The 12,587-nt window shown below is 44.5% G+C and overlaps 1 protein-coding gene across 1 annotated transcript; it reads right to left on the reverse strand.

The window, feature by feature from the left end:
- Positions 1–658: 658 nt before the first annotated feature.
- On the reverse strand, positions 659–6,278 carry LOC125539332 (uncharacterized). Its single transcript, XM_048702765.2, has 3 exons — positions 5,843–6,278; positions 3,876–4,024; positions 659–1,055 (listed from the first exon to the last, which is right to left on the reverse strand). The coding sequence occupies exons 1-3, from the start codon at positions 6,026–6,028 to the stop codon at positions 917–919; spliced, it is 474 nt and encodes a 157-aa protein (XP_048558722.1). The 5' UTR covers positions 6,029–6,278; the 3' UTR covers positions 659–916.
- Positions 6,279–12,587: the final 6,309 nt, after the last annotated feature.

Here is a 12,587-nt window from a genome sequence, read left to right on the forward strand (position 1 = left end):
CAGTTGACGTGGACTGCATCTGTGACGAGCATTCGCACTCAACTCAAGATTGAAGGAAAACAAGTGAAGGGTATGCGCATAGTAGCAAACGGGTTGTTTGACCTTCCATGGCCTCTAATAAAACATAGGTTCTACTTTCTGTCTGATGAACATGATTTTTGGCCAGCCAAGTCACCTGCAGTGCAGTGACAACCGGGATGTGTGTATGGTAAATAAGTGATGACACTGAAAAGATACATGAAATATTTGTAACCAAATTAGATGGTTAACTCCATAGTTCTGATGTTGCCATGCATCAACATTATCCAAATGAAGGCTGCTTCCATACCCCAGAGACGAAGGTTGCAGGGGTACAAAACAAGTAGTAACAAAAACACTATAGAATGATCAATCCAGGTTCCCAATCCTAAGGTGAAGTGTTGGCATACACAACCATTTCCCATACAAATTTCAGGAGAGAAGGGCATCTCATCCAGATTACTGTACTTCTCTGGGTCTCACTGCACAAAACACTATCGACCAGAACAGTTTGCTAGTAGGTTTGCACACGACCTGATGGCCTATGGACAAGCACGGATGCACACACAATTCCTTTTGATCTTACCTCAAACTGAGGGGAATAGAACGGAAAATTTCAGGCACGGAGAAACTGTACATGTATCAAGTGACAAATACTTGCAACAAAACATATAGCAGCATAAAGAGTCTACAGAACGTGTCCGGCAAAGTTGCAAAACAGCATCATTTTCCAGGCCTTTTAGCGTTTCTCTGTACAATGATCACATGTCATCTACTAACAGCTCTCAAACACTACACACTGGTACTCTGACGAGCGAATTCAGAACTAGGTGCAACACCATCCAGCCATTCAAATGAAACATGATATTGAGTGCTGTCTACCCTGGGACGCTGCCGCTTAGTTACCGGCATTGATTCCAAAAATCCGGACCTTGTGCATGTTCGGTAGTTTCGCAACAACCAGTACTGTGACTGCAATGGTGTTCAAAAAGAGCATAGGATGTTGATAGTCTGTGGTGTGCGAAGCGATCAAGTACCTGCAAGGGAACAGAGACATCCCCGTAAATCACGATGCTCACTCAGATCTATAAAGGACAATGGACAGAAATCATGAATATATGAGGAAAAGAATGTGTTCACGCTCATAAAAGGGCTAAGGAATTCACACATTCCGTAAGATCAGGTGACCTGGTAGCTATGAAAATAGCATAGTTAAACTAAACAATCTTCACTCATTATTATAATTTTGCACAGCAAAATTATATTTTGAAAAAAAAATATGAGAACCCAGTCCTCTAGTAAACTACTCCCTCCGTCCCATAATATAAGAACGTTTTTAACACAGGGGGTATCTTTTATAAGGAAAAAATAGTCATACTGTACCCAAATATATGAAGAATTAGAAGCATGCCGAACATGAGTTTTTGAGGACAAACTAGCAGCTTAATATGATTGTAAAAAAAACTATCAGCTTAATGTATTAAGATTAATTATTTCTTTGCACTTCATGGATAAAAGCGAAGATTTCATGTCGTTGAGTTGTCAAGTCCAAGGCACTATGTTGCAATGGCAGCGATTGGGCGTTAGGCGAAAATGATAAAAAGTTACAATTACAAGGCTGGAAATATTTACTTGTAACCTAATATGGCAGCAAATTACAAGCCTGGACTATATGGGCCAGTAGTAACCCTAGCAGCTCTATTGCTTTTGCTTGCATGCTCTCTCTCTCTTCTCTCTCCAACCCAGCTCCCATGTACGGCGCTGCCTAGGCCTACTTCAGTAAACTCCAGTAGTTACCAGCTCTACTTCAGTAAACTCCAGTAGTTACCCAGCTCCGCATCTCCTCTGTCCGTGAGCAAATCGGCCACACCGGCGGCGGCCCCTCTCTCGACTCTCGCTCGCTCCACATCAGAAGTTGTATCACATTCTTGGGCCAAAACCGAAGCTTATACCCCCGATTCCCCCTTGGCCGAGCAACGGAGTTAGCTGTGGCGACGCTAGGCGGCATGGTGTCATCATTGATTTCTGGGCTCTTGCCTAACTGAGAAATTCTGGGTGGCGCTCCCAGTCGTCCACTTCAGAGTGCCCACATGATGTATGATGTTTAGGCAATTACTTATTTCCTTGGATAAAAGAGGGCAATTATGTGGCATTATTATTATTTACTACTCCCTCCGTTTCTAATAAAGTCTTTTTAGAGATTTCAATACAAACTACATACGGATGTATATAGAAATATTTTAGAGTGTAGATTCACTCATTTTGCTCCGTAAGTAGCCCCTTATTGAAATCTCTAAAAAGACATATTTAGGAACGGAGGGAGTATGTCTCTATGCGGAAATTTAGTACTCCTCTGTACCAAAATGTAAGACATTTTTGCAGAGAATACACATTGATAATATGCCATGTCGAAAGAACACACATTTCTTCAAGAACAGATACAAATCAGCAGGCCTGTTCTGAACACAAGAGAAGCATGTTGATCAACGTGGTGAAGATCATTAAGACTTAGCAATCTACAATCTAGTGGATATAAGGTTCATATCGTTCTGTACTTAACAGACCAATATGGCCGATACTGTGGCCTATATGACCGCAATATGGTTCGATACTTCCATATCGACAAGCAGCCCAAACCACAATATCAACTGATATTGCAGCCGCAACAAACAATATGTAGAATTCCATCTAGGTATAAGTTTTGTTGTTTCTGTGAGGAGCTAAGTAAAAAAGGTTGATAACTGAAAATAGATAATCTGGAAATATCAATCTGTATTTAGTCGTCCTACAAGAATAACATGCGGCACGCAGAATTGCTACCACGACAAAAAACTAATCAAATCTCATGAAGTGTCGCATATGATGGAAACGAAGATTTATTGTGCATAATTAAATCTCATTAAGTGTCTCATATGATGGAAATGAAGATATATTGTGCCTTATCCCAAATTTAATGTCCATGGACTAAATGAGAAACAGATTTTGCGGAAGGATTTCTTTTTTAAGTTCTATCCACACGTTCAAGTGTGGCTATTAAAGCGAAACATATTTCATATATGCCAAACAATCACTATTTACCTTTATCAAAAAAAGACACAGCATACAGGGTTTTGATTTTCCACCATAATTCATGCATATAAATGTGACTGATCTGTCCACTCATAAAGAAAAAACTAAAATTGTACTGTAATTCAATTAAACAGAGTAATCATATGACTAACTATGTTTTCAGATGGCAGGCGAACAATTCTAGCAAACGCAAAAAATAGTATGATCAGTTGGGACCACTTCTGATTTTGCTTGCTCACACACCAACCACAAACATGATCACCGCCAAGTATTTAACCAGTTTGCCGCCGAGTTTAGTTACCACTAACCAGACGTGAATAATCAATTATTAATGATAATGAAGTTAATCAAACAAATTTTTCCATAAAAACACTTATGCATGAAGACCACAAGAAATTAAGATATAACATGCAATCACTAAAGTACAAGGGATGGCCCATCTAAATTTACCATATGAGATCCTTGATCGAATTTCTATAAACATTTAAGAACTTGCATTGATGAATTATAGTTCCTTCGATGATTCGATGTCGCTTGCACAAAATTAGTATATTCATACATCAGAGCAATAGAGCAATGCCCAATCCTTACACATGTATAATGGTGTGAATATGCGAGTTAGACCTAGATGTTACTAACAAGTGTTCTTTGCATAATTAATGAATAAGTGTAGTATTTTCTGACTAGCCAGAATCAATCTTTGTGCATACATCCTGCCATACTGTACCTTGCCAAATAAGCCCCCAAAAGCAGTAGTATTAAAAAAATTGAAACAGAATAACACTTACAGGACTACAGGAACCACAACAAGAAATTTTCTGTTGCGAGTAAGCTGCTTGCCGTTGTCCATTTGCTCCCACCAGGTCAATCGATTATACATCCCCTGATCATCAGCAAATGGAGTTCCCTTCTTCCAGTGGAAGAAGTGGTATGTAATCTGAAATGAAGATTCAATTAGGAAAGCAATGAAAATAGAAAAGTAATTTCTAGATAGTATGTTTCATTCTATAATCTTATGAGAAAAATAGCAATATTTTTTACTTCCAGAACTGAGGTTGGGCAAACTAGAACTGCGGTATTCACAGCCAGAATGATTTCATGGATTTTGCCACTACATTATTATACTTAAAGTAGCAAAAGAATGATTAAAGGCAAGCTATTTATTTGGCTATTATGAAACAGTAAACATTCAAACTAGAATACACTTCATGTGAAGGTTAATCTCCATGCCAATTGAGTAAACATTCAAACTAGAATACATTCAAACTAGAATACACTTCAAACTAGAATACACTTCATGTGAAGATTATACATCCCCTGGGTTGAACCTATCAAGGTTTTTGAGTCGCCGAGTCAAGCCAAGTCGCCGAGGCTGCGGCTAGTGACTTGCTGGCTTGAGTCAGCGACTTGGCTTGATTAGTCGCCCCAAGTCGCCATGGCACAACAGTACATAGAGCAGCAGAGCACATAGATATACAGCAGCAGAAGAGCACATATACAACAGAGAAAATATACTACATCTAAGCAGAGCACATATAGAGCCCACCCTGCGCTCTCTTTCCTTCGGTCCTCCTCCTTCCCCAGTCCCCACATGATCACATATACAGCAGCAGCAAGCCACGTGAGCCAGTGAGCCAGCGAGTCGTGCGACTAATCACCCCAAGTCGCCGGCGAGCCACGTGAGTCGCGCGACTTGCCCCCTGAGTCAAGTCACCTGCGCGAGCCAGCCACGCCGCGACGACTTGGCAATTAGTCGGCGACTAATCGGCGATTAGTCGGCGACTCAAAAACAGAGGAACCTATTCTCTAACACGACGCATCACCTCTGATTCTTTGCAGTCTTTAGGGACGAAGGAAATGCTTCGTATATAGATACTGACTTAGGGTGTATTAAGGACAATACGAGCTTGGAAATGTGGCAAATTGTGGTTAATTCGCCCTAGCAAGTAGTCGGTACTATCCAAGAATACATGAATGATATATATAGTAAACAGACAGTGTAGGGAGCACTGCATAACTATATGATATCTAAGCTAAAAAGCACTGTATAACTATATGAACTCTGTGCTAAAAAGTCTTTGGAAGTGTATGTCAGCAGACAGAATGCTAATCGGTGTACTCTGCTATTTCAGCTACTATACACCCAACAGGGGCATAACTATGGTTTGCTATTTCAACACTTTGAGGATGGAAGGGGAGACATCAATCCTTGCTAGTGATACTTATCTAGTCTGTATACCCATAAGGCAGGAACATGCAAAACATAACAACAAAATGATGGTAAGCTGAAACCTGAATGCATAGAGGATTAGATAGAAATCCTAAAACACCGTGGTGCATGGACTGAAATGCTGGCTACCGTGGAGGCTTGGAATTCCATTAGTCTCAAACTACGGCTAGTGCTTGCTGGCACGCGAATGATGAGTGGTTGAGTAGGGGGGACGCATCCAGCACCAGTAGGGTGGGAAAGCCAAGCCAATACTAGCACCAACAATTAGTTGGCAGGTTGGGCGAATGCGTCATAGCAATTTGTAGCTAGGGGAGGCGATGGGTAGGCAGATGCGAACGATCTATCCCAATTCCTGACCGCACGAAGCAAGCAATCGATGTAAACTAACTCGAGCCGCAAGCCTTCAGATCCACGGGGGGGCGCCCAAGCCAAGCAAGCAGCCAATCCCCATCGCAATCCTAATCCAGGAGAGAGGCGGAGATATGTGGGGGGGGGGGGGGGGGGGGGGGGGGGGGAGGCGGGTACCGCGAAGTGGCCGAGGTTGACGAGCGTCCAGGCCATGCCGGGGGTGCAGCCGAAGATGGAGAGGATGAGGAGCCAGGAGACGAAGAGGATGAAGATGTAGGTGGTCCAGACCCCCGGGTACATGAACCACTCGGTGTTCTTGTTCAGATCCGGCGGGGGCACCGCCTGCACGTACAGCTTCGCCATCGATCCCCTCCCCTCCCTCGCCCTACCGGCGCGCGCGTGCTGCGGGGCGGTGGCTCCGTCCGGCTCGGCGTCGCGGGAGCTGCGGCCTGCGTGCTGCTGCGGGCTGAGAGGCCGGAATGGATCGCCGCTATGTAGGAGGGGCCTGGTTTGTTGCCGGGGAGGGGAGGGGAGGGTGGGGTGAGGGTAGGTCAGCGCGGAGGAGGAGGAAGGTTCAAAGATGGGGGACGGAAGAGTATTTCCTGCGAGAGGAGGAGGAGGAGAGGTGAGGTGAGGGTGGGCGACCGACGGGGACGAAGCGACGCCGACCGTAGGATGATGCACGCCGCGACCGCGATCGCGACGGGCGGGCCGCGCTTGGGCCTGGCCTGGTTATTCTGAGCATATTTTCTCTCTTTTTTTTGTATATTTTCTCCTGCTTCCTCCTTTCTTTGGGTTTTTTTTTATTTTGCCCGCCCGTAAAGCGAGATGTTTGTTCTCGTTGAATTTGTTTTCCTTTTTTGGGGGAGCGAATGTTCTGGTTAGATTTTGTTCGATTGTTGGTTGGGATGCTTTTGTTGGATTTGTGATGGTTTAGTTGCGCTAACTTGTAAGATGTTCTAGATTTTCACTCCTGTTTATTATTGGACAAACTAATGCGTCGTTTTCAGTGCTCGGTGATGTTCATCCTATCATGCCCCCTTGAAGAATGTCTATGGTTCCCGCAAAAAAAGGAAAAAGATTTGTCTATGGTGGTTGGAATGATTCTGCTTAATATAATACTAGTGTCAAGCGAGCCTGGGTTTTGCTTGCGACTCCACAAATCGAGCTGCTAAATAATACTTCCTTCGTTTCTAAATATAAGACGCCGAGGGAGTATGTTAAACGGACAAAAGCTGACCTCATCAAAATTTCAGGAAAATTTCCCCTTCTCCATAGTACAGGTGGACTGTTGTTCATCAAGAGCAAATTTATAGTACGGGTGGTGGTCTCTTTCGTGATGAATGCTGGGTGGTTGCATACTGACCTCAAGTGACTTATGTAGGATGTTGACTCTGAATGTGTATGATGAGGAGAGTGCTGGCATTCGGCCGCGTTCGTTAAATACAAGGTGCTCGTGTGGACCGTGTGTGTAACCAACGCGCACAAACTTTGTTAATCACGAGTTTAGCATCACTATCATGTGCGTACTCAACCAGAGAACCTTCGCGGTTTCATTTCCTATTTCCGTGAATCATTACGCACACGAGTTTTCTTTCTTTTGCGCTTTCCTCGTTCTTCTCCAACTTGTGTGGGTCGTCTCCGAATTAATTTCTTTGAGTATCACAGAATATCAAACCGTTGAGCAACGAGTCTAATAAGAGTTCAACGTAGCACTCAACAAAACTCACCAGAACACGTTTGATTTTCCACGAGTACTAGATGACCTGTTGCGCCAATTGGCGCAAACACCAACTATAGCCTCGAAATTAAGCAAATTATTTATAAGATTTTTTTCTCAACTGTCTACAGATGGATATGTTCATACTGCGTAATAAAAGGGTTGATCACACCCCCTACAATACATGACCTGAAATTTTGAAACATCCTGCCCGAAACAAAAGAGATGACTCGTGACCCACCCGCTTTCCCATCCGAGCCTGCGCCAATATTCTCATTTGAGCGTCCACCCGTTGCGTCATCTGCAACCCCAGAATTTAAGCATACTATTTAAACATAAGACGGAAATTAAGTGAATTGTTAGAAGAGACCAATGACAGTCATTGGCGTTGAAATACAGGGTAGGCTTTAGGCCCTAATACGTATCCAACGTATCTATAATTTTTAATTGGTCCATCTATTATAGTATCAATCGTGGATGTTTTATATGCTATTTTATATCATTTTCTGGGACTAAACAATTAACCTAGTGCTAAGTGCTAGTTGTTGTTTTCTGCTTATTTTTGGTTTTTCAGAAAATCAGTACCAAACGAAGTCCAAACAATATGAAACATTTTGACGATTTGTTCTGGACAAAAGAGACCCTAGAAGCTTCGGGAGGAGACCAGACGAGAAGCGAGGAGACATCAAGGCAACAGGGCGCGCCCTATTACCTTGCGGGCCCCACATGGCTCCGTCTGACCTAATTTCACCTCTATAAATTCTCTAAAATTTAGAAACCAACAGAGAGCCACCCCACAAACTTTTTCCGCCGCCGCAAGTTTTTGTTCTTTCGCGATCCCATCTGGAGGTCATTTCCGGCACTCTGCCGGAGGGGGAATCGATCACAGAGGACTTCTATATCATCCTTGTCGCCCTTTCGATGATGTGTGAGTAGTTTTCTACCGACCTATGGGTCCATAGCTAGTAGCTAGATAGCCTCTTCTCTCTCTTTGATCTTCAATACAATGTTCTACTCGATGTTCTTGGAGTTCTATCAGATGTAATCTTCTTTTACGTTGTGTTCGTTGTGATCCGATGAATTGTGGGTTTATGACCAGATTATTCATGAATGTTAATTGAGTCTTTTCTGAATTCTTTTCTGTATGATTATTATAGCATTGTATTTTCTCTCCGATCTATCCGTTTAGTTTGACCAACTAGATTGATTTATCTTGCAATGGGAGAGGTGCTTTGTGATGGGTTCAATCTTGAAGTGCTTTATCCCAGTGACAAAGTAGGAGACAAGACACGTATTTGCATTGTTGACATTAATGATAAAATGACAGGGTTTATTCATATTGCTTGGGTTTAATTTGTCTACATCATGTCATCTGGCTTAAGGCATTACTTTATTTTATGCTTAATACCCTATATGCATGCCGGATAGCAGTCGATGGGTGGAGTAATTGAAGGAAATATGCCCTAGAGGCAATAATAAAGTTGTTATCTTATATTTCCTTATTCTTGAATTTTTTTTATTATTCATGCTAGAATTTTATTGATTTAAAACCTAAATACATGTGTGAATACATAGACAAACACTGTGTCCCTAGTGAGCCTCTACTTGACTAGCTCGTTGATCAAAGATGGTTAAGGTTTCCTAACCATGGACACGAGTTGTCATTTGATAACGAGATCACATCACTAGGAGAATGATGTGATGGACAAGACCCATCCGTTAGCTTAGCATAATGATCGTTCAGTTTATTGCTATTGCTTTCTTCATGTCAAATACTTATTCCTTCGACTATGAGATTATGCAACTCCCGGATACCGGAGGGATACCTTGTGTGCTATCAAACGTCACAGCGTAACTGGGTGATCATAAAGATGCTCTATAGGTATCTCCGAAGGTGTTTGTTGAGTTGACATAGATCGAGATTAGGATTTGTCACTCCGAGTATCGGAGAGGTATCTCTGGGCCCTCTCGGTAATACACATCATAAGCTTGCAAGCAAATGACTAAGGAGTTAGTCACAAGGTGATGTATTACGGAACGAGTAAAGAGACTTGCCGGTAATGAGATTGAACTAGGTATGAAGATACCGACGATCAAATCTCGGGCAAGTAACATACCGATGGACAAAGGGAATTAGGTATGTTGTCATAATGGTTCGACCGATAAAGATCTTTTTAGAATATGTAGGAGCCAATATGGGCATCCAGGTTCCGCTATTGGTTATTGCCCAGAGAGGTGTCTCGGTCATGTCTACATAGTTCTCGAACCCGTAGGGTCCGCACGCTTAACATTCGTTGACGAGATATTGTTATATGTTTTGGTGACAGGATGTTGTTCGAAGTCCCGAATGAGATCATGGACATGGCGAGGAGTCTCGAAATGGTTGAGTGGTAAAGATTGATATATATGACGATGGTGTTTGGACACTGTAAGTGTTTCGGGACATACGGGGAAGGAATCGGGTCACCGGAAGGGTTCCGGGCACCCCCCCCCCGGCAAGATATGGGCCTTATGGGCCAAAGGAGGGGACAAACCAGCCCACAAGGGGGCTGGTGTGCCCCCTACCTTGTTTGGCCAACTCTAGGGAAGGAAAAGGGGGAGGGCTAGCCCCTCATGCCTTTCCCTCTCATGGGGGAAAGGAAAAGGGGGGGGCACCCTCCCTTGCCTTTCCCCGCTGAGGGAGTCCTGGATTAGGGGGTCCTTGGACAGCCGGACTATATACTTTGGCAGGACTATTGGACTAAGAAGATGCAAGATTGAAGACTTCGTCCCGTGTTCGGGTGGGACTCTCCTTTGCGTGGAAGGCAAGCTTGGCAATTCAGATAGGTAGATATCCTCCCTTGTAACCGACTCTGTGTAACCCTAGCCCCCTCCGGTGTCTATATAAACTGGAGGGTTTAGTCCGTAGGACAACAACAATCATAATCATAGGCTAGCTTCTAGGGTTTAGCCTCTACGATCTCGTGGTAGATCAACTCTTGTAATACTCATATCATCAAGATCAATCAAGCAGGAAGTAGGGTATTACCTCCATAGAGAGGGCCTGAACCTGGGTAAACATTGTGTCCCCCGCCTCCTGTTACCATCAACACAACCGAAAGGGACGCTGGCGTTATTGACATTTCGTCACGTCAGACTAATGCAAGTACCTGGAAATTAAGGGATCATAATCGAGGGCATTTCTCAGCCCAGTATATGATGCAAAGTCCGAACACCTTAGGGAGTGTTCGGCATCGCGAGTTTGGCCTTATATGCATCAGCTCCGAATCATGTCTTTGGTCAATAGTTGGGTTTACCCGGCTCCCGTGTTTTGCTACCTTATGTTCCGCTCTATCGGCTAAGGTGGCACCGGGAGAACTACTGCGATTGTGCCCTGGTTCATATGGATGAGCACCTCAGTAGAGAAAGCCAAAAACTGACTGTCATGATAAAGCGCGAGACTGGTCAACCACTCGATGACTCATCGGAATCTTCGCGATTCCTCCGCATTAACGAAGGACTGGTTTTCCGGTCATGTATGTACGCGCACCGTGTTCGGATGAGCACAGAAGTACCAGGGGCTATATAGTAGCCCCACCGTCAAACTCCTATGGCAAAGCTATATAGTCCAATTGCCTTGTTCGCCGCGCTATCACCTCCTTAATGGACCAAGACGTTGGGTCAAGTGTGAACACGCGCTTTTCCGAACAACCCCGCATTATATGCGTGGGGGCTGAAGCCGACGAGTGCAAACTTTCAGGTTATATACATACATAAACGACCGCACAAGAGGCATCATAATACTTTCAGGCAAAAGTATAAATACAGCCTTTATAATCCAAATAGCATTGTTTTTACAATTGGCATACATGTCAGTCGAACATGATACTCTTCGAGCATTGAGCCTCTATTACACGAGTGCCTTCCAGGACTTCTTCAAAATAGTGCTTAGCCGAGACCTGGCCTACGGCCGGATCCCGGGTCGCAATAGCCGTGGTCTCCATCTCTGCCCAGTATGTCTTAACACGGGCAAAGAGCCATCCGCGCACCCTCTATGCACGCCGACCTCTTTATAGCATCGATATGCGGCACAACACCAAGGAATCGTTGCACTAAACCAAAATAACTATTCGGCCTTGTCCCCTTCGGCCAAAGATGATCCACGACAGACCTCATGGCAAGTCCGGACAAACCATGGAGCTCGGCCCACTCGGCCATTTGTTCATTCAACAGCAGCGGACACGTTGGAGTGCTGAACTGCGACCAGAACAACCTCTCCACTTCATGATCTTTCTGATCTTTGAAAAACTCAGTCGCATCAGTAGCACTCATTGCCAAGTCCGAATACGCATCTGCAGCACTCCATAATTGATCCAGAGGGGCATATTTCGGATCTCCGAACTTCGACCGCAACAAAAAGGGCTTCCCAGCCGTGATATCTCCGGCTTGACGGAGCTCCTCCTTCGCCACTCTGATTTCAGGCGGGTTTCCTTGGCTGCTTCCATGGATTTCTTCAGGTCAGCCGCTTTCGCTTGGCTTTCCTTTTCAAGGAGCTCATATTGGCCGGCGGCATCTTTCAGCTCAACAACCATCTTGGCTATTTTATCTTCACTCTGGCGACGAGCAGCCTGTTCGGCTCTTAAGTCTTCAGCCGCCGTTAGGGCGGCCGCATCACTTCTTCTTGCTTGTTCCTTGGCTCGGGCAAGTTCCGCCCGAAGGGTCTCCACAGCTGCAGCTCCATCTGAAGTCACAGCATATTATAGATACTAGCATCATGCTCCTCTTAATATTTGTTAACCACCCGAAAATACATACCCTGTGCCTCGTCAAGCTGCTTGTTCACAAGCGCAATGTTGGCATCTGCCACGTCAAGTTGCCGCCTCAGTCCGGCAAACTCAGCAGTCCGGCCAGCCACCGGACCCTCAGCCGCCTGCACATGAAAGCAGCGCAATCATTACCTGGGACTATGATCCTCTGTTTGTCGTCTCTGGACAACAACCAGAGTCCCAGGGGCTACTATCTGTATAGAGCACACCTAGCGTGTGTGGTATCGTCAAAAAATTTATATATTATTTTGCGTACCTCAAAGCCTCTTAGCAGGCTCATAAAAGCCTCATGCAGCCCGCTTTTTGCGAATGAAATCCTCTCAGCCACCGTACCCATTAAAGTACGATGCGCCTCTGGGATAGCCGCTTGCTCCAAAAGACCCATCAGTGCGTCCGG

Source organism: Triticum urartu, chromosome 2A (genome assembly GCF_056163025.1).
Source record: "Triticum urartu cultivar PI428250 chromosome 2A, HENAU_Tu73, whole genome shotgun sequence".
Lineage (NCBI taxonomy): Eukaryota > Viridiplantae > Streptophyta > Magnoliopsida > Poales > Poaceae > Triticum > Triticum urartu.